The sequence below is a fragment of the Choloepus didactylus genome, chromosome 15, assembly GCF_015220235.1.
Source record: "Choloepus didactylus isolate mChoDid1 chromosome 15, mChoDid1.pri, whole genome shotgun sequence".
NCBI classification, from domain to species: Eukaryota; Metazoa; Chordata; class Mammalia; order Pilosa; family Megalonychidae; genus Choloepus; species Choloepus didactylus.
Window position 1 is genome coordinate 11,857,253 of NC_051321.1, and position 20,047 is coordinate 11,877,299.

The following is a 20,047-nucleotide window of genomic DNA, read 5'->3' on the forward strand; positions in this document are numbered from 1 at the left end:
ACATCCAGGTGACACCCTGAGTCTTTGACCTTTCACCTTTCACCTAGGTGTTTTGGTATCATGCAGGCTACAGACTAATCTGCATTCCCACTTGTCACCCGAAGGTAACTGGGGATTTAACACGTCTCTTGGGAGATTTAATGTCAGGCAACAGAGGAATTCTGAAAAAACCTGTCTGGGCTACCTTTTGTCTTTGCACTGACAGGGAGTGGAATGTTTGTGGAATCCACTGTTTGTGCTACAAGTAGGAGAATTTAGGCCATTAGCTTCAAGGGGCTTTGTTTCAGTATTCAAATGTTATTTTAAAAAGCTTTAGTGAGCATCATTTTGAAGCCCCATCTCTCTAATTTTGTTACTTGGCTGATGAAAAATAATGATGAATTCCACAAGGATTTGGCCAGGGAAAGGAATGAAAGTAAAGAACTGTGCCTGTGTTGGTTCATGCAGGATTTCTCCTTGCTCTGGCTTTCATGCTTGGTCTGCCAGAGAATAATGAATGCAGTGGCTCTGCTGCAGGACACTCACTACCGATGGATGACTATGCAGCTGTTTCACTTTACTTTTTTTGTCATGTGTATGAATTCTGTTTAGATTTGAAAAGTGAAAATGAGAAAAAAGTAAGCAACGTTGATAATCCCACTTCTTGCACATTGTTAACAGTTTGGCACATTTTTATTTCAGCTATGTTTATACAGTCACTTGTATAGATCCAGGTGTACATGCATCTATAGGGACACGTGTGTGTATTTTTTACAAAATGGAATCATATGTGTGTGTGTGTATATATATATATATATATATATATGTCTTTAAATATTTTTTTTTCCAAGCAATAACTATTTAATGATATCAGGTCTGAACATAAGAATCTATCCCATTGTTTTTAATGACTTTATACCATTCTGTTGTAAGGGCAAACTATCCATGATCAATGGTTTTCTTCATGATGGATTCTGTTTTTTTACTGTTACTCAGGTAGTGCTTGAAACAACCCTGATCTTGTGTCTTAAAGTAATGGTGCTCTTTCCTTTGGGCTGAATTTCTTGAAGTGAAATTGACTGGCTCAATAAAAATATGGGTGTTGTTCATTTTAATAGGTCCCACCAAATTATTTTACAAAAAGGTTTATCTCAATTTACGTTCCCGTCCTCAATTTGAGCCTCTATTTCTCTACACTCTCAGGGCGGACTGAATGTCATTGATCTTTTTGATTTTTGTTAATCAGCCGGTGAAAACAATGTCTCATGATTGTTTGCATTTGCATTTCCCTGAAGTTAATGAGGTTAAGTGTCTTTTCATATGTTTATTGGATATTTGCATTCCCTCTCCTCTGAAAGCAAAAGTGATTTGGGTACATTGGTCCTAAAATGCTCAGGAATTTAGAAAAACATGCTGAAGGTGCATCTTACATTTTTATTGGATGAATGGTTTCTTTGGCTATCTACTGAATCTTGGTATGAAAATAGGTTCATTAAAAAAAAAAATACTTGTGGAGTTGTTCCCCATCTTTGTAGAGTTCCTGTTTATAGTCTCTTAGCTAGCCATTAAGCAATCACCAAAGGGTAAGATATCCCCTACAAGAGTGTCAAACAAGCCCACTCTTGGTGGCTTCTGAGGACATCCATTTGGAAAATGCCACAGCTCAGCAAATTTGGGATTGGTCGTATGTCAAGGAATCAAATACTGGAGCAATGGTGTAAGAAAATAAATATTAACAGCACTGCATGGGGCAGTATTGATTGAGAACCAAGGTCTCTCGAAGGACAATAACATCCTGTTGGCTAAATGTGCTTCGCATTATAAAAGCATATTATAAATGTTAACTTATTAATATTTGTCATGCATCTCCAGGAAGTAAATATTTGGAGAGCATGTGCCCTCTAAGAGAGGGGTCTTGCTTGGAACGCAGTAGCCCCAACTCAAGCTGACCATATGCCATGGGGTTAAACAAAGGTGGCGGCATGCTGAGCTGCATATGCCAAAATTTAATATCTTGGGTCGAGGCAGCCGATGTCCTCTCCATGTGCAGTTCAGGTTCAGCTCCATTTGGAATATGCCATGTGCCAAATCTGGATCCAGGCGCAAGAAAGACATTGACAGTTTGGACGGGGTCCAGAGACAAGCAGTGGCCATGCTTAAGGGCTTACGGGCATGACATTTGAGCGGGGGCTCAAAAGAACTGAGTATTTACAGCAGGGCTAAATGCTGGATTACATGGCTGGGTGACGTCGGGGCCAGTGGCTTCATCACTAAGTTACCTTCCATGTGACTGGTTCCCCCAAGGCCGGGAGAGTCCCAGGTGAGGGACGGGAATCCTGGCCCTGTGCCCCATTTCAGAAAGCCCTGGGAGCTTGGGGTGGGATCGGGGAGTCTCTGTGTGGACCCATCTGCCTCAACTTAAATCGAGGAGCCAGGACCTTCCTCTCCTGCATTCTTAGCACACAGCTCCACTGTGGCACCCACAGGCCAGGACTTAGATAGGGACTTCTCTTTGTGCTGGAAAATTTAGCTTGTAGTTCAAAGTACCCCTCTGTGCATTCTACACGGAAAGTACATATCTCTTAAGAGGCAACTTGGCCTCTTGTTTGGTTCTCCTACAGGTCCGTGGCCAAGCCAAGAGTAAAGAGTAAGTCTCCTCCGACGTAGACTACATACTCTTTCCATTGTAGATGTGATACCTTCAGGTTCACTTTTCTGCCAGACACTTCGCCTCTAACAGTGAGAATCAGTTTCTCATCACCAGCTTTGGGATGTTAAGACTGAAAACCACCTCATGGTTGTTGAGGAGAGCTGGAGACAGGCAGCAGCTGACGCGATGACTGCCTGCCCCAAACCCAGACCCCCTGCACACGCTCTGTTGAGAAGAGATGGGAAACCCTCTCTGTGCATCGACCTGGTGGGCTCACACGGCAATTGTTGTGCGTGTAGCATGCTCCTCTGTTCTAGTACCTCTGTTGGCAGAGGAATCACTGACGCTGCTTTTCCAAGCAGACAGCTGCCCTTGCCTCTTTTTATAATGGTGTATTCATGACACGGTTTTCACTATTCTTTAATTTGGTTCCTTGAATCCCTCATGTGCTTGCTAAGGCTCTGTGTGTATTATCGGTTTTTATGTGATTAAGGCAGAAAACGTGTAATGCTCCGGACGTCATTCAGAAGGTCAGTTGAAATTTCTGAAATGATAGTTAAGATTAGTGGGTCCCGGCTTCTTTTTTATTTTTTCTTTCAAATTTTCCATGGCGCCTCACCCAGAGTGCCTTTAAAGAATGATTTGGATTCCAATGGAAACCTGAAAGCCTTGAACCCTAAAGATGAACTTTGCGTTTTGTCCTAGTAAGGAAAAAAAAGTCACGCCTGTTGGAAAATTTGAGTCCACTGAGAGATTTTAAAAACAAAGTGGGGAAGATAGAATCTAGTCTGCTTGCATATTGGCAGGACTCTGGGTAGGCAGCAAAGTAACTTGTTTTCACGTGTGCTGCTTATCTTCAAACCATCTCAAGGAGTTTGTCAACAGAGTGATATACAACTTAAGCTTCATAAAGATTCATTTCTCCCATATTTGGAATTCTGAGTGTATCTCTCAAGGATATGTAGCATCTATTCAGTCACCACGGGGATGGGAGGAGTAGATGTACTTTCCCGGAGGAAACTTCTTGAGAGTTGTAGATGGCATCTGAAAGAAAATTTGGGGGGTGGGGGTGGGGAGAAGAAACCAAAGGCTCTCGAGGTGGAAGGCTCCAAGAACAATAACAACACCTACCTCCGGGGCTTCTTGGGAGGATTCAGTTAGCTAAGACTGGAAGGAGGGGTCAGAACTGTACCTGGCAGGTAATAAGACTCCACTGCTGTTTGCTCTGGATGGTCCCGGGAGGAAGGGTGGAAAACGGGGGGCTTGGTTCTGTGGGGACTGAGGGTTCCCAGTGCATGAGCGACCTGTGGACGATGCTCACCTGCCAGAGCATCAGCCTTGTGCCAGGCTGGCATTGAGGCTCTCTGTCGCTGGACCTCTCCTGGACAAACCCCCAACTCCATCACAGTGACAGGCACCCCTGCATCTGAACATGTCAGTATCTGAATTGCTAGGCATTCACCATGGTGATAATCATTGTTCTAATTTGTCACCATTCTGAGTACTTATTAGGAGGGAAATTTAGAATTCAAGTGATTCTTCTCTACCTTTCTCCCCTCTCTCCAACTTCTTTTTAAATCAAGAAAGCAAAGTACTTCCTGTTCTGTGCTAAGATTGAGAAATAACCACCTTTACTTTGATCTTGTCAGGTACGAAATCAGCATTGGAGCCTTATTATGGAGAGTGTGGTCCCATCAGACAAAGGAAATTATACGTGCGTGGTGGAGAATGAGTACGGCTCCATCAATCACACCTACCACCTTGATGTTGTCGGTGAGTTTGCTTCTCCCGGTGTGGTAGCCATCAACCCGCCGGTTCTAGCTTGACTCATCTGAGATTGTGAAAGCGAGCCTTGTTTTTCCCAAAAGTTCAAGGATAGGTGGTTCGTTTTCATTCTTTCTAAACACAAGCTGTCATTCGAGAAAGTTGTCTTCTGTCATTTGACAGCGTTCGGTTTCTTGATCAGCAAGGCTTTATGTGTTTTGCATGACCCTCTTGGCCCCCGAGCACCATCTCTATAAGGTGAACATGGAATGAAATGGGCTGGCTTTCTGGAAGCTGAGATTACTCTGCCAAATGCTAGCAGGTGCAGGGAAAGGGTAGAGATGTGCTGTAGGACAGTTTTGTTTTTAAAAGAGAGGCAACATTGTTGAAAGAACAGGAACTAGATAATGCGGGCTGCAGAGTAAAGGAACAGGGGTGACAATGACCCAGCCCAGAGCTGGCTGGAGAAAGGTTAATGCCAAGGGGCTCTGTACTTCCACCAGAAGCAAGTCATTAAGTGCTAAAAGTTTAGTGTCTGTTCCTGTAGGCTGTTTCCTGTGTGAAAAGGGAACTGTGCATATAAGCTCACAAACACACCTTTTATCAGAGTGCGCAGACAAGTAGGCTATTTTAATGAAGCATCTTAAGACCACATAGTCTACTGGCCTGGAAACTCAAATTTTTCTCCAAGCCTTGTCTGTCATGATGAGGAAAGGGATTTTCTCTGAATGTTGGATTGGTGACAGATGGAGCTACACCCAGGAAATGTCTAGCTGCAGATCATCTTATTTTTGCAGGGATGGTGGGTCAAGACCTGTTTCTATGTAGGAACCATCTTTTCTCCCTCTTACCATGCTTCATGATTCCCAACCTCACTACATGCCCTTGAGCCCGTGCTTCCAGATAACCCAATCAGTTTGCCCTTCTCTACATTCAGTTTGTTGACTCCTGCTTAAGACTCAACTCAAAGCTCACCCTGATTCCTTTGCCTTAATGTGACGATTTGGAATGTGACCCACCCATCATGCATCTGTAAGCCATGTCTCTCCCACGTCATTCCATGTGTGTGTGTCCCTAATAGTGTTACACATGTCGATGTTTCTTCTCTCCCAAATAAAACAGAAACTCTTTGGAGAGATCCCGTAGATACTTGAATTGCCCAAAGAGCCATTATTTTAAATAATGGCTTTCCACAAGTTTAATTAACCAAACTGCCTGATGTGGTTAATTAAAATTTTAGGTTAACTGAAAATTAAGCAGAAAACCATTTTGGTTTTCTATCAAGTTAAATTATATTAAGTCCCTCAATGTGGTGCAGTCTTTACTTAGTTGTATGTAAGTACTCATTGAAAAAACTGCTACTGTTATGTGTAGCATTTTATTTTTGTTATTCAGAAGCCTTAATGTGAAATATGATAGGTCTTTGTATACTAGCGCAGTACAATGGATATTCATAAAAGAGCAAGTGTTAAAACCTATTTGTTCATAGAGTTATTTGTGGTATGTTTCTTAGTGAGAATTCCTATGTACAGATAGTTTACAAAACACAAAGGGAACTAACACCCAAATATGAGAACTAAAGAGTTGACATTTATTTTGACCTTGATGCGCTCACTGTAAATCCGTTGATTGCCGAGCACGTGACCTGGATTTCACTTTGGGCCTCATGTATGCTGAATTTGCCATGAAAGTGTTTCTATTTAAAGAAAGAAAGTTGTGTCTTTGGCCAGAATGCTAAAAACCTAATTTTGAAATTAAATAATTTATTGCAGGAATAAAGTAATTGTGCTGTAGCAGTCTTCTGGGATTTTGGCTTCTCATAGGTCTACCGATAAGTTTATTAAGGTTGTTTGGGATCATTCCAAGGAACCACCAAATCACAGTTCTGCCACTTCAGCCATCAGCTATTGCTTACAGCAGGTTTTAGGTTGAGTGGTTATGTAAAACATTCAGAAAACCCTCACTCCACCTCCCCTTTCAGCTTTCTGGCAGCTCAACTCGGCGAAGCCCTGAAATCTCTGTTAGAGTTTAGGGTTGGGATTTGAATTGGGCTGCTGAATAATGGAATTGTGCTGTCTAATGTTAATCCCCTGGCAATCAGTATTGTTGAAAAGAGTGTATGATTCAGTGGTGTACGAAGAGGGAGCTTGGCGTGTATGGAGTAAAGCAGAGAAAGGTCTGATTATGTCACAAATTTGGGAGATCGCCCAGCTAAACATGGGCCAATAATGACACAATGCTGTTTGGGAATATCCATTAAAGCTCAACTCCAATAATTTTCCAAGCCTTGAGCCTTCCTTATAAATAGAAGGCAAAAATCAGTGGAGTATAAGACATTTTCAGTAAAGATGGAGGTGTGAAATACTCTCGTCTTTGCTCAAAACTCGAGTAAATGCTTTGAGAAGGACTAATGAAATAAGAATTGAGTCAGCTCAAAAATCTCCTGTAGACTTGCAGTGTTGGCAGATGATCCTTCTGAACATGTCAGCAAGTGGAAACAGAAAGGATTCAGGCTTAAACAAGAAATTTCTGGTGGTCCTCAGGTCCAAACTTACTATCTTCCTGTGTGATACCGGCATCTCTCCATTTCACAGAAAATCAGAAACTCTTTCCCAGTGAAAATGCAGTCCTACTGTCATTCACATTCTCTGAGATTTATTTGTGTTGCTATGATACATAGATCTGTGGTTCAGATATTAGGAAGCATCAAAATGGATGAGATCTTTTTATTGAAATTCTTCCTTGGAAAGGCATTCCCAGAAGCACTTTAACGTAAAGGCCGTGTAATTTAAGTGGCATCCTTGTGTTCTGGAATTAAGCAGCAAGCCTTTGTCGTGTGTGTGAGGAAAACACTTTCATTTATGAGAGCCCTTTAGGAGGCTTACTTGATCCTTATGAAAATTGACACCATTACTTTTCAGCTATTTACTCATAATGGAAAATTAGTGTGAAGCTCCATGTTTCGGTAATTGAGGCAATAATAAAATGGGCTCCCCTACAATCGCTGGCTCAGTGATGAGTCTTTCCCATGGTTCGTCATGAATGGGACTGAAACACTGGGCCGACTGGGGTCCTGCCTCCAACAAACTACAACCTAGGATGAGTCATTTAACTTTTTGTTCTGCTTTCCTTGTGTCTGAAAATGAAGGAGCGGAGACACACGAGGGTGAGAAGAAGGCAGCCTGGAATTGTGGAGAAAGTAGCTGGTCTCTCAGTTGACAAACCTGGATCTCAAGTGAATTTGGGCAAGTGACATTCTATGATGGCTGTCGTTGCTTCCTCAGGCGGCCATAATGAATTAAGATAAACTGGGTGGCTTCAAACAACGGAGATATATTCTGTTACAGTTCTAGAAGCTAGAAGTCTGGAATCAAGGCATTGGCAGGATAGATTGGGTCCTTCTGGGGACTCTGGGAGAGAATCTGTTCTGAGCCTATCTTGTAGCTGTCGGTGATCCTCGGTGTTCCTTGGCTTGTAGGCGCATCACTCCAGTTTTACAGTTGAGGGAATTCGGGCTCAGGAGGGATAAGTGATTTTCATGCAGACTTGGAGAAAGAACTCCAGAGCTGAAGCCCCTGTGTGGGTCTTCTGAACTCCTAGTTTAGCACTCCTTGCACCGTACGCTTATGTCTTCCATTCTATGTTTACTGCTGTGTAAACAGCAGGGTCTGCAGCAACAAGACTCTGAAGAGTCAACATTCAGCAATTTGGTGCTCCCCCTGCCCCCCCCCCCAAAAAAAAAAAAACGAGAGAGAGAGAGAGATCAAAGCATTCAAAGGATAAATTGCTCTGCCCCATTCTTCTAGACACTTTGGCTTTAAAATTGTGAGCTTTTCCTCCTTTGGAGTGTTCACTTCTGCATTCCCAGAGACCACCAGGTGATTTTTGAGCTTTTCACCTGGCATTTGATATTTGAGGGAGCGAAGTGTGATGGAGGTGAAAACGGTGCCTCTGGATTTGCAGAGGCTAGCCATGCCTGTTCCTGGATCCCTTTAACTTTCCAGAAATCCGTCCTCCCCTGGAGCGAGAGCTGCAAGCAGCAGGTATTGTCAGCGCGGCTTCACCTCTGGCTGGGCGGAGACCACTCAGGCGTCACCACCAGCCCTGACTTGCTCGGCAACGGACCAGAACGGCGTTGTCGACTTGGCCTTGACATAAACACGCTCTAGGTCTACGTGCTTCCCTGCGCACTGAGGGCCCCTGACATGATGGGACATGGCCCGAGAGCACGAAGGAATCCGACCCGGCGCGCACTCACCCTCAGGTGTGCGTTCTGGGAGCAATGAAGAGTTTTTTATTCCAAGCACTGACTGATAAGCCTGACTGTGGAGTTGACACCTGGCCCTGAGCTTTTGGCAGCCCGTCCCCAGTGGGAGAAGGAGAAATTGCGTAAATTGTTTACTGCTTGGGGCAGCCGCTGTTCTGGGAAGACAAAGGCTCCAGTGTGATCGAGGCGCAGGGGGCGAGCGCAGGGGCTGGAGCAAGTCAGAGCCCCTCGAACTAGACTTTCTGAGTGTGACTTTTGGACCTCTTTTTGGGATTGGGACAAAGTAGCATTAGGTAAACGGAGAGACGGTGGTCTAGTTAATTTATTAAGCAGCTAGTTTACTGTCAAGATTAGGCGCATTCCTGCTCACTTGCTCCTGGTGGGAAACCAGATCTCCGTCCTAGATTTCCTCATTCCACGGCCTCTGGACAGAACTTCTGTTTTTTGGGGTAATGCTGCCTATGATAGGGGTTTCGGTAATGGTAGCGTTTGAGCTCCCCAGTACCACCCTGCAGAGGTCGGAACACATTGAACCCTTGACTCGTGCACTCGAGATTGCAGTACTTGTGCATTTCCCCAGTGCTCATGGGGTCCCAGTGGGGTTCTGAACTTGAAGCATCTCTGATCTAGAGGCTCCCTGACCAGGTCTCATTTGTGTTTTCCATATTCATGTTCTTGCTGCCAACTTACTCTATTCCATTTTCTTTTTTTTTTTTTTTTTTGCTCTGAGTTTAAGACTTGGTGTTTATGCTGATTCTGGTTCTATGTGCCAGCTCTGGAATTGTGAAATCTAGCAGGAGGAGGCAGAAAATCCCTTTATTGAGAATGGATTGTGGGGAGGTATGGCTGGTGATAGGTCTCAGTGAATGCCAGGGGCTTGCCTAGTTGACATAGAATCGCGGAAGTGGGGCAGAAATTGAGTAGGAAGTAAATTCCTTATTTTTCTTTTGCTGCTCCGGGAATCATTCCTTTTTCTTCCAAAATATCCGTGCCTCAGTCAACCCTAAGGATGTCTACTTCGTGCTGGATAGTGCCTCTGGAGGGTCTGGTGGGAATTGCGTGTGGGTGGGGGCGGAATTCAAATTTTGTTTCCTTTTTAGCTAGCTCTATGGCCTTGGAAAAGTCATGGAACTTCTGAGCACCAGTTTCCTTGTCTGTAAAATGGAGACAATGACCTGCTTTCCTCATAGCACCATTGTGAGGGTGGGGTGGTAGGAGGGGCAGTGCTTTTTTTAAGAAATGGTACCATGTGGATGTTAGTTGCTAATGTTAGGTGGTCATATAGCCCCTCTGCTACCTCCAGGCCAAGACAAGCACTCAGCCCACCCCTGATTAAAGGGATGGTCAGTTCCCTCCTTTCTTCCAGAACAGAGATTTCATAACTTCCTTGGGTAGCTACTGGTTAATGAGCTTTGGTTTGCCGTGGAGGAAGGTAGCTTTGCATGTCTGTTTCACAAGGGGGATTCCAGGGAGCAAACGCTGGTCCTTGGGCAGCCATGTCGCCCCAAATGTGCCTGACCGGCAAATAAATACGTTGCTGCAGCCCTGAAAGTTGCTCCTTCCAGGCACCAGGAGCAGCTGGTATCTGAGTGGGTTGGGGCAGGCACAAGCCAGCATGGATGGGGCACGGTAGAACTTTGCGACATCAGCGCTTTTGTCGTGTTGTCTGCAAGCCATCAGTTGCTCTTTGCCCCCACAGTTAAGGGATGTTTCGATTCTGGCAGGGAGCCTGGCCAAGGTGGCAGGGAAGAGGGCAAATATTTGATCTCTTGTCTCATCTTTGGCATTGAATCTACCCTGTGCGCAAAGAGGATATAGAAGTGAGACAGCCGAGTTAATATCTTACAGCTTTTTGTAAGGTGAGGGTCTCCTTCCTATACCTGGAGATGACTGAGCTGGGGAGCAGGGGACAGTGAGAAGCTGCTGCTACCAGAGAGTAGGCGAGCAAGCTTGGCACGAAGATGTAAATTCAGTGGTGGTAGTCGGAGTGCCCAGTAATGTGCTGGGACTTAGTAAGATTTCTATCAGTATGTGCTGAGTTTAATGAGTTGCACTATTTGGAGTTTTGTGGTTCTTAATGTACTGCAAGTTCTGAAGCAAGATATCTGCAGCGTCTCTGTCTAAACTTAGTCACACAGTTTCAGTAATGGTTGTGTTTACAAACAAAGACCCCGTTTGGGAAGGATAATGCTGTGACTGGTTAAGATGTGAGTATAAAATGCCAATGTTGTCTTCCCCTTTTAAATGATACACCCACTGGTTTGCCTCTGTCCATCCCCCATCCCCTAGAACACCCTGCTGTCGTCATCACTGTCTTCCTGTTCAGTTTATTTTCAGTCAAGGAGAAGGTTGGGCAGAAACAACCTCACATTGTCACAGGGATGTGCTCCCAACTTGGAGAGCAGGTTTGATTTGGAACAGTGGCTTTGGGAGATACTCTCACCACTTTCTCCACCTTGAGGTCAAATGCAGGTGGGACGTGGGTTCGGGATAGCTGAGGTTGTTGTGTCACTATGGGGTGTTTTTTCCCATTTCTCCTCCCGAGAAGAGAGAGATGGGGCAGGCGGTGAGGTTCTTGGCCTCGGTCTGGGTGGAGAAGACGGGAGGCAGGACAGTCTGCATTTGTTGTTCTGTATTGACAGAACCTCTGTCCCCTGAGGACATAAAATGTCAGGGTAGCCTGTATAGGCCGACAGGGTGAGGTTCAGGCTTTGTCCCCTTGGGATTTTCAGGGCAAAATAACCCCCATTCCACAGAGCAAAAAACTACAGTCTGCCATGGTGAGTAGATAATGAGTGGGGATAGAGAATCTTAGCTTCTGATGGAAGTTTAACCTCTTCTTTCTCCCAGAACCTCCCCACGTGTAGGATTCTCTCAAACAGGCCTGTAGGAGCTCTGTCCACCCCAAATAAGCTTACAGATCAGCGGGTCAGACTGGCCCCAGGAAGAAAGTGCTCTTTTAAGAGACAAGCATTCAATTGTATTCTGAAACGATCTCTTGGAAGTTGTGCTTTATTTAAATGAAATCCTTGTTTTACTGGGTTGAGTATACATTCTGGCTTGGGACTGAATGGTGAGAGATATTAGTTCTTTAAATTTACATTCTGGTCCAGAGGAAGGAAACCGTCCTGTATGTGGGAACATCAGTGAACACTCAGTAGGGAGGGAGGTGGGGCTGGCTCGAGGCGTCCCATCCCTCTTGGGCAGTGGGGAGGGAGGTAGGGTGCCGAGTGAAGCCTTTTGGGATCTGGCTGATTATTTTGAAGCTTCTCTTTTTTAGGTGATGTTTATACCTAGGAGTATCCAGGACCCACTTATTTTCAGTGTCTGAGTTTTGTGTCTGAGAAGACAGGGTTTATTGTTCAGGTTCCCATCTTGCTTGTACCAAAGGGAGGAGGTATTTCTTGTTTGTCAGATGGGCTGAAAGCTTTTACTTCTGCTTGAACTATCCCAGGAGCAAAACAAGTCATCTGGGAGATTAGCGTGACAGATTTTTCTAGACTTCTTCAGAAGAAAGACTTTTGAAATGGTGCAAGTTGATGAAACCTGTCAATGTTATGACCACGGACATCCTTCTATGTCAGTGCATATCGATCTGTTTCCTTCTTGTTAGCAGCTTACGCTGTTCTGTCATGGATATAGGGTAATTTATTTAATCATTCCCCTTTTGGTGGGCAGTTAGGTTGTGTGCATCTTTTTTTTTTTTTTTTTTTTTTTTACCCAGTTGCATAAAAGTGCTACGATGTCAAGCTCTGGACACACTACTTATTGGGCAGATGCGTAAATGTTTTTCTAGGACAGGTTTCTTGAAAAGCACTTGCTGAATCCCTGTTGATAGACATCAGCAGAAACATTTTAAACCTAGAAACTTCCTTAAGAGTTGTGCTGTCTATAACCGGGGCCTGGTTTTTAGCTTTGTCTTTTAAAAAAAAATCATTTGAGAGAAAAGACTTTCTAATTCAGCCCTCAGCCTTTATAATGAGGTTATGTTTAATTTCTAGACTTTAAAAAAAGAAAAAAAAACATTTTTCCATGATGGGAGTCTAGCTGGGCAGACACCAGCTGATAATCTTACATTCCTAAAAAAAAATGTTGCATCCCTTTAGCAAATCCTGGGCCCTGTGATGTAGCTCCCCGTTGTGATTGCTCTCAGCTGTGTTTACCTCATCTCCTCGGGAGGGAACCTGGGGGACTGACGTCTGACTTTTACATCAGCGTCAAAACCGAAGCATAAAGTGGGGAGGGACATTGGGCAAAGCCTTTGTGTTAGGACAGAGAAAAGCTCTCATTTAGTAAACTGGACAAAATAAATATACTCAGCGGATTGAGAAGGTAGGTTTTCTGTGACCCTAGAAAGACATCTTTACCTGTGCACCCGTGATACAGTGACCTCTGCAATGTCTTCTTTTAACAAAAGAAAAGGCATTTTGAAACCTAAATTGGGCATAACTTTGTGGTCACTCAAGAGTCCTCAGTTCCGGTTTAGCTTTTTGAAGGCTCAGCGCTCAGGGCATCTTCCACGTTTGGGGTGTAAATGACACACAGCTCCCCTCCTGTAATTCTCCCAAGAAGACCCAAATTGACACCCAGCTGGTGGAAACCTCTCAGCCCCAAGCCAAATAATACAGTCTGTGACATTAATTAGGGAAGGCACTTCGCCTCCACCTGCTTTGGTCTTTCAAGGCCCCTGAGCTTGAGCCGGCTCTTTACTCTGCTCGTCCACATCATTGAGCAAGCACAAGGGAATTAGTGGTGTTTTGCTTCTAGCATTTCACATGGTGCAGCCTCCATAAGTCATTTTGTGACTTCGGTGCTGGAGGGAAGACGCTTCAGCTTTCCCAAAACAAGCTTGCTCCTCAGAACTTGCTGTCTCTGCAAATAAACTGGTATGCTTTTTGGAGGAAGATGGAATCCCACCCCAATTTGGTAAGACTTTCCGGAGTCAAATTTCCAGGCAGAAGGTGCCGACACCTGGGTGACCACACAGCACAGGGAAAAGAACAAAGTCAGGAGAGGTGAATGAGGCTAAGTTTAATGGGAGAAAAGGCAGCGAACCAGTCACCTTCTACCAAAAGGCGATTTTTATTTTTAATCTGAATAGGGGAATTGATTCATAGTTGAAGATTCAATTAAAAATATGTAATGCCATGAGAAAGGCACTTTGATGGGGGGTGGGTTAGGTTTTAAAAAAATACAACTCTATTGTGGCAACATACATTTTTATATATATATCTGTACACACACAAATTCCCATTTTTAAATGTACAATTAATTGGCATTGATTACATTTACAGTGTTGTACAGTCATTGTCGTCAGCTACTTTCAAAACTTTTTGATCACTCCGGACAGAAACTCACCCTCTAGCAGCGGGTACCCTCTTAATTTACTTTGTCTCTATGAACTTCCTTATTCTAGGTATTTCATGTAAGTGAAATCATACAGTATTTGACCTTTTGCATCTGGTTTCTTTCACTTAGCATGATGTCTTCAAGGTTCATCCATGTTGTCTCAGCTATCAGCTCTTCATTCCTTTTTACGGCCAAATCACATTGCATTGTATGAATATCCCACATTTTGTTTATCCATTCATCTGTCATTGGACACTTGAGTTGTTTCGCCTTTAGGCTATTTGGATAATGTTGCTATGGACGTGGGTGTACAAGTATCTGAATTCCTATGATTTTTAAAAAATGGTAATTCCCCACTGCCTGGCATCCCAGGCCATCGATCTGTCCATTCTAGAAGATTCCAAGCCAGGGCACCATGACACTTTCTGAAAGAGTAGTCCTCCTTCCCAGCCCAACTGTACCTTTTTCACTGATCATTTTTTGTTCTGACCCTATTTGGTGCCAATCTCCAGGGTCTAAGGAAAGCTTAGGGGAAAACAAAACAAAATTCAGAACTCAACTTGATTTAGCCTGTCTGGTTTGAACGCATTAGGCAGAGCCTTGGCCAGGCAGTGAACTCATTCTACTAATTGTAATTAGCGTGAGGTCTTTAGCTGGTTATTGGGCTCCTCAAACTTCAGAGGGCTCTGATCGTCCTTCTAATAACCATGCCTCATGCTAACTGGTTTAGTATGTTTTTTAGGCAACAAAAGCAACCACCGCCTACTCTTTAGAAAAGAGCTGGGCTCGGCTTTAGAAAAAAGAATTCTTAGTTGTTCTCACTTGTCCTCCAAATCTCAGAATGTTCTTTCCCTATTCAGCCTCTTGGAGTTGCTAAGAAACTGCCATTTTAGACGAAGGGTAATTAAATTTTGATTTTAATTTAAAGACAGAGCAGGCAGGGTTATCCACGCTCCTTAAATGAACGGGTGCCTGAGAGCTGGAGGCTTGCTGTTTTCCGATCACTACTGGGAAACGCAACGTTCTTCTAGTCTCTTGGTATTTTGCTGTCAGAGAGAGCGGCTTTTGAAATGGTTCTTTGTGGCAAGTGCTGCTTAACTTTTGGGGGGAGAAATTCTTAGGAGAGCAGTGTGTGCTGGGAAACCGGCGACTCAGGCTTGACTAATTTATAGGTGTAATTTAAGAACCTGGTTCTCCTCTGATCCCCGAGATGCGTGTTTACGGAGCCTGTGGTCATGAGGCTGCGCTGCTCGGTGGATGTTTTTTATGGCCTTTGCGATATCAGAGCAAGAGGTGTAGATCTGTTATTGAGCAAACATATTATTAGGTCCAGAAGAGGACTGGCATGTTACCAAGTTTCAGTGGTCAATTAGCAGAGATTTATTCTTTGTCACTCAGGTATTTTCTTGCGCGCAGTAATCACCTCTTGGAATGAAGCAGGCTGTGTTTTCCTCCTGCTGTTTGTAGTGGGGCCATGACACTTAGCTACAGATCAAGCCAGCCCTGAGAAAGCAAGGCCCAGCATTTAGACTCTCAGCAGCTGGGCCTTCTGCTTTAGTAACATGGACTCACTTGGAGCATTGAAAAAAAGGGGGGACACAAGCAAGAGTGCATGAGAGAAGATGAGAGGGAGAGAATGGGTTTTTTAAGCACTCCAGTCTGTGTTGACTACACATTTATTTGGTGGAATCTCATTCCGGCTGTGCAGCCAAGTGTCCCTTCAGTAACAGCTCACCCTTTTGGGCTACTTTCCCTTCCGTATTACTTCGGAATTCACAAAGGGGACCTTTAGGATCACCATTTTAAAGATGCGCGTCCCATTTCATGCAGCATGTACTGTACATTTGCAACCTGCTGAACCCCAGATGTATAGTTTTAAAAATGGCATTTAAAACACAGGGGTGAGCTGCATGTCAGCTCTCCTGTTTTCTACATATTTATTTCACACCCTGTGTAAAAATCTGTTTTATTTAATATCTGAGAGTTAAATATGCTATATGAGAGCCTAGCCTAAAGCTGTAAATCCTTCCTGGTGGAGAAGATGTGATTTTTGTTATCACATAGAAGAACAGGAGATGAGCCAACGCTGGACTTCATTCTTTCATCCAGAGATAATCCACTGACTAGTTCTCTTTCTATCAGTTCACTGCCAAGAAGTTACAAACCCGAGTGGATTGGTTTGCCCGCAGCCTGGTGGAAGGTTCTGGAGAGTGCGTGTTAGCCACTTGGCGCTGTGGGTTCCCTCCACTCCTGCCCTCCTGGGCACTGCCCTCTGGGCCCAGCCACAGAGAGGTTGCCTGCCCTGCCCGGCTCCCCAGGAGCTGCTGCCCTGGCTCTTGGCTCAGCAGCATCTCCGTCTGCTTTCATCTGGTTTCTTCAGAAGTTAGGACAGGAGTCGAAGCCTACCGTCCACATACTGGTCACCTCCTGGTCACTGTTCTTAAGGGGAGGTGGATCCCTGCAGGCTGTGAGCTGGGGGGCATGCTACCCCACAGGTGCTGGCATCCCAGGACCTTTCCAAGATGTTTCGGGCCTCGCTCTCCGACGTGTTTAAAGGCAGAGAATAAGGTTGCGAAGGAAATCAAAGCCTCATGTGGAGAAACGAAACATGAGGCCTACTGACTTTTTAAAAACATTTTAAATAACATTCTCTAAGGCTTCCTTTTATACTGAAGGCAGCTGTAATAAGTTTTGGAAGATGGTGTAAGGTTTCTATTACGAGGAGATCCTGCTTGCAGTTTCTGTACCAGAAGTGAGAAAGAAATGAGGGGGAAGGGTGCTGGCAGCAAAGAGGTTGTTTTGTATATAAGGTGAGAAATTTTGAAAAGATGAATTCAAGACTGTAACCGGGTAGCATTTGGTATGCTGTAATTTGCAAATGTAATAACGTTAAACTGTTGCAAAGGTTTTGGGTTTTTTTTTTAAAACAGTCTGGATTGCAGTGGAATCACTTAATAACTCGAGCTCAGCCGTACTTTGACCACAAGTAAGACAAGACTGCAGCTCTGTAGCGGGCCTGCCAGGGTTGCCCCAGTGACTAAATTCCCCGTCGAAGGCTGGCGCGGGCCAGAGATGTTGGGCTGTATGAAAGCACTCATTGTTCACAGGCTGTCATTATTTGGTATTACACGCACAGTGTTTGCTTGTGAAGCAATTTATGAGAAACAAGTATGTTTAAGAAAGAGGACTTGGTTTGAAATTCAGTTGATCTGGCTTATGACATTTAAGATTTTATAGTACCTTTGTTTCCAAGAATAAATATTTAGGTCCACTGTAAATACTTATCTTAAAACATACACACACACACGCACCCACACACACACGTGCGTGCCGAACAGGAAAACTGAGCCAGGGAATGAACTGATACCTAAAGTTCACTTCTCTGTGGAAAGGAGTAGAACAATATTTGATAGATATAAACTAGCATATTTTGTGAGCAGGGCTGGCAGTCTGTAGTCTTGGGGGCAGGTTCCCTCTGCAAGCTTCACTCGATTAAATCTCTGGTGAGGAGGGAGGAGGACTAGTATTTGTGGACTTAGGTAACTCTTCCCACATGGATGAGGCCAGTGGGGTCAAAACAGACCTGGCCACTCCTAGCTGCAAGCAATGCCCGTGACATGTGGCTGGTCCATCCCTAGGATGACGGCACATGAGCTAAAGAGTGAGGATTTCGGATGATATTTGAAAGGGAATCACAGCCTCTGGGTTCTTTGCTCAGCCTACGTGGGTGATATTGGACCAAATGAATTACCTCTTTGGGGCTCTGAAATCCTTATCTTTATAATGTGAAAATGTAGGCGTTTGTGAACTGATGGGAGATTCTGGAATGAAATGTGCTAAGGGTAACCACTGCCACTTTTTTCTTTCTGTTTAAGGATTTTAAAGGCCAGCAACAGGCTTATGCAGTAAAATCAATTTGCACATGGTCTGGCTCTTGTCCAACAAATTCCGCTAAATGACATTTTAATCTGAAAGGCCCAAATATGGAAAGGCTTAGATATCTTTCATTCTAGTGATAGATATCTGTCTCCAGCGCTGTATATGCAGACACTCAGGTGCAGTGTGGGGACGGACGGGCTATGTTGGGATGGTGAGGTTCTCATATCCCTCAGGCAGTGGCACCCACAGTGTGGGGAGGGAGATGGGAAGAGTGGCTGGTGTGTGCAAACATGTGGGGACAGAGGAGTTCTGTTTGTGAAGGGACCCCCATGGTTGGGTTTTGTGTGGCTCTTGACAGAGTTGCCATGTAGGAAGGTTCTGGCAAGTTTGTAACTGTGGTGCCATTGTGTGCAGGATGACACGTAGGCTGGTCCGTTACTTAATTCTTTAAGGAACTTGGCGTGTACTTGCTAGCACACCTTGACTCAGTTGCTTCTACAGGGTTTTCTGCAGAGACTGTCACCTTTTATTTGTAGAGGAGCCTTTTCAGACGTGAGATGAGGGACGTCCTTTTTTGGGAACTTTCTCCCTGCAGTGGGAGGCAAGACAAGTGGGAGCTGGGGAGTAATCTCTAGAATGTGGTCCATGGGGCCTCCTTTAAGACTGACCAGGACATCTCCAGGGTTTAGGAACTGCTGTTTCCCTATGTTTCTTTCAGGGCTATATCCGAATACGCTAAGGAACGTCTGTCTCTGTATCTAGTAGCTGGTGTACAGTGGCACTTAATAAATACCAAATAAATGAATGGATGAGTAAAAAGTGAATGAGTGCAGTAAATCACACAGTAAAGAGATGAATCCAGTTGTTCGTTTGATCCATTCATAACTTTGGTCTTTAGCTTTTAGTCTATTTACTTACTTAAACAAGGGACAGAAGTCTTCTCAGAGCATCTTAAACACGTATCAATCAATAAGCACTGTGATTGCAGGAGTCATTTTTGTTATTCAGGGTGAGCTTAGTTAGTTGTGTCAGATTCCCAGGTGTTAAGCTTAAGATCAAGAAGAGTTTTCATTATCATCCTAAATGGAATCAGTTAAGAATCCCACCCTCCACCCCCCCACCTCGACTATTTGTCTTTTAGATTGTCAAAATGAAATCTTTTCCCTTATTCATTAGGTGGCCATGGACAGCCAATAACTTGGGAAATAGTAAGTTCTTTTCTCAATTTTCTAAATAAATCCTTTTACAAGTGTCGTACTCCAGTGGTCTCCTTTGAAGTCATCTTTGTTATGCGGTGGGCTGCAGTGTTATTTCAAAGGAGTCGGCCAGCAGAATCCTTTTTGGCTTGAGTTCACTGACAGCCTTCTGGACAACTCAATTTGCTTATCCTCTCACCTCCCCCCGCCCCTTCCCTCTCTCCTCCAGAGCGATCCCCACACCGGCCCATCCTCCAGGCGGGACTGCCCGCGAATGCCTCCACGGTGGTGGGAGGCGACGTGGAGTTTGTCTGCAAGGTTTACAGCGATGCGCAGCCCCACATCCAGTGGATCAAGCACATAGAAAAGAATGGAAGCAAATACGGTCCAGATGGGCTGCCTTACCTCAAGGTCCTAAAGGTGAGGACTTTCTGAACCTGAAGGGATCAGTGGTTGGGGTCTCCCGAATGGGCTTGGCCACAGGTTCTTTGATTTCCCGTTGAGTTGGAGAGGGGCTTCTCCTATTTGACCAGTAGAGAGTATGGTGAAGAATTTGCAGGTTACTGTGATTGGTGATAAAATTTATTTCAGAAGGGAATTACTGGGGGGTAAGGGAAGGAGCATTACTTGCTGTCAGAGTAGTTCAGCTATGTATCAGCCCCGAGATCGTAGGTGAGCCATGTAAGCTTAGCTGCACATCTGTGAAAGCAAGGAAAGAGATAATATCTTCCTTACAGGGCAGTTATGTGGAATAAATAGGAAAGAGTACATGAAAGAGCTTTGCCAACTCGAGATATTCTACGAGTGTTTATTGTTGCTTCCATGTTGTTTTTCCGTTAAAATGACATTAGGTTTAGATTTTAGTAGCCAGCCCTTTAGAAACTATTTAGATTTTCCTTTTTACAAAAAATCCCTTAACCTTTGAAATGGATTCACACTAGATTTAAATGTTAAAATTCACAC

General features: G+C 44.3%; 1 protein-coding gene across 12 annotated transcripts in view; it reads left to right on the forward strand.

Annotated features, from left to right (window-relative positions):
* The window catches only part of FGFR2 (fibroblast growth factor receptor 2), a 100,101-nt gene that overhangs the window by 43,219 nt on the left and 36,835 nt on the right, over positions 1-20,047 (forward strand). For all 12 annotated transcript variants that reach the window (XM_037805430.1, XM_037805434.1, XM_037805428.1 and 9 more), the window contains 2 exons: positions 4,279-4,402; positions 19,314-19,504. In XM_037805430.1, coding sequence (XP_037661358.1) covers positions 4,279-4,402; positions 19,314-19,504 — 315 coding nt within the window. The remainder of the gene's footprint in view (positions 1-4,278; positions 4,403-19,313; positions 19,505-20,047) is intronic.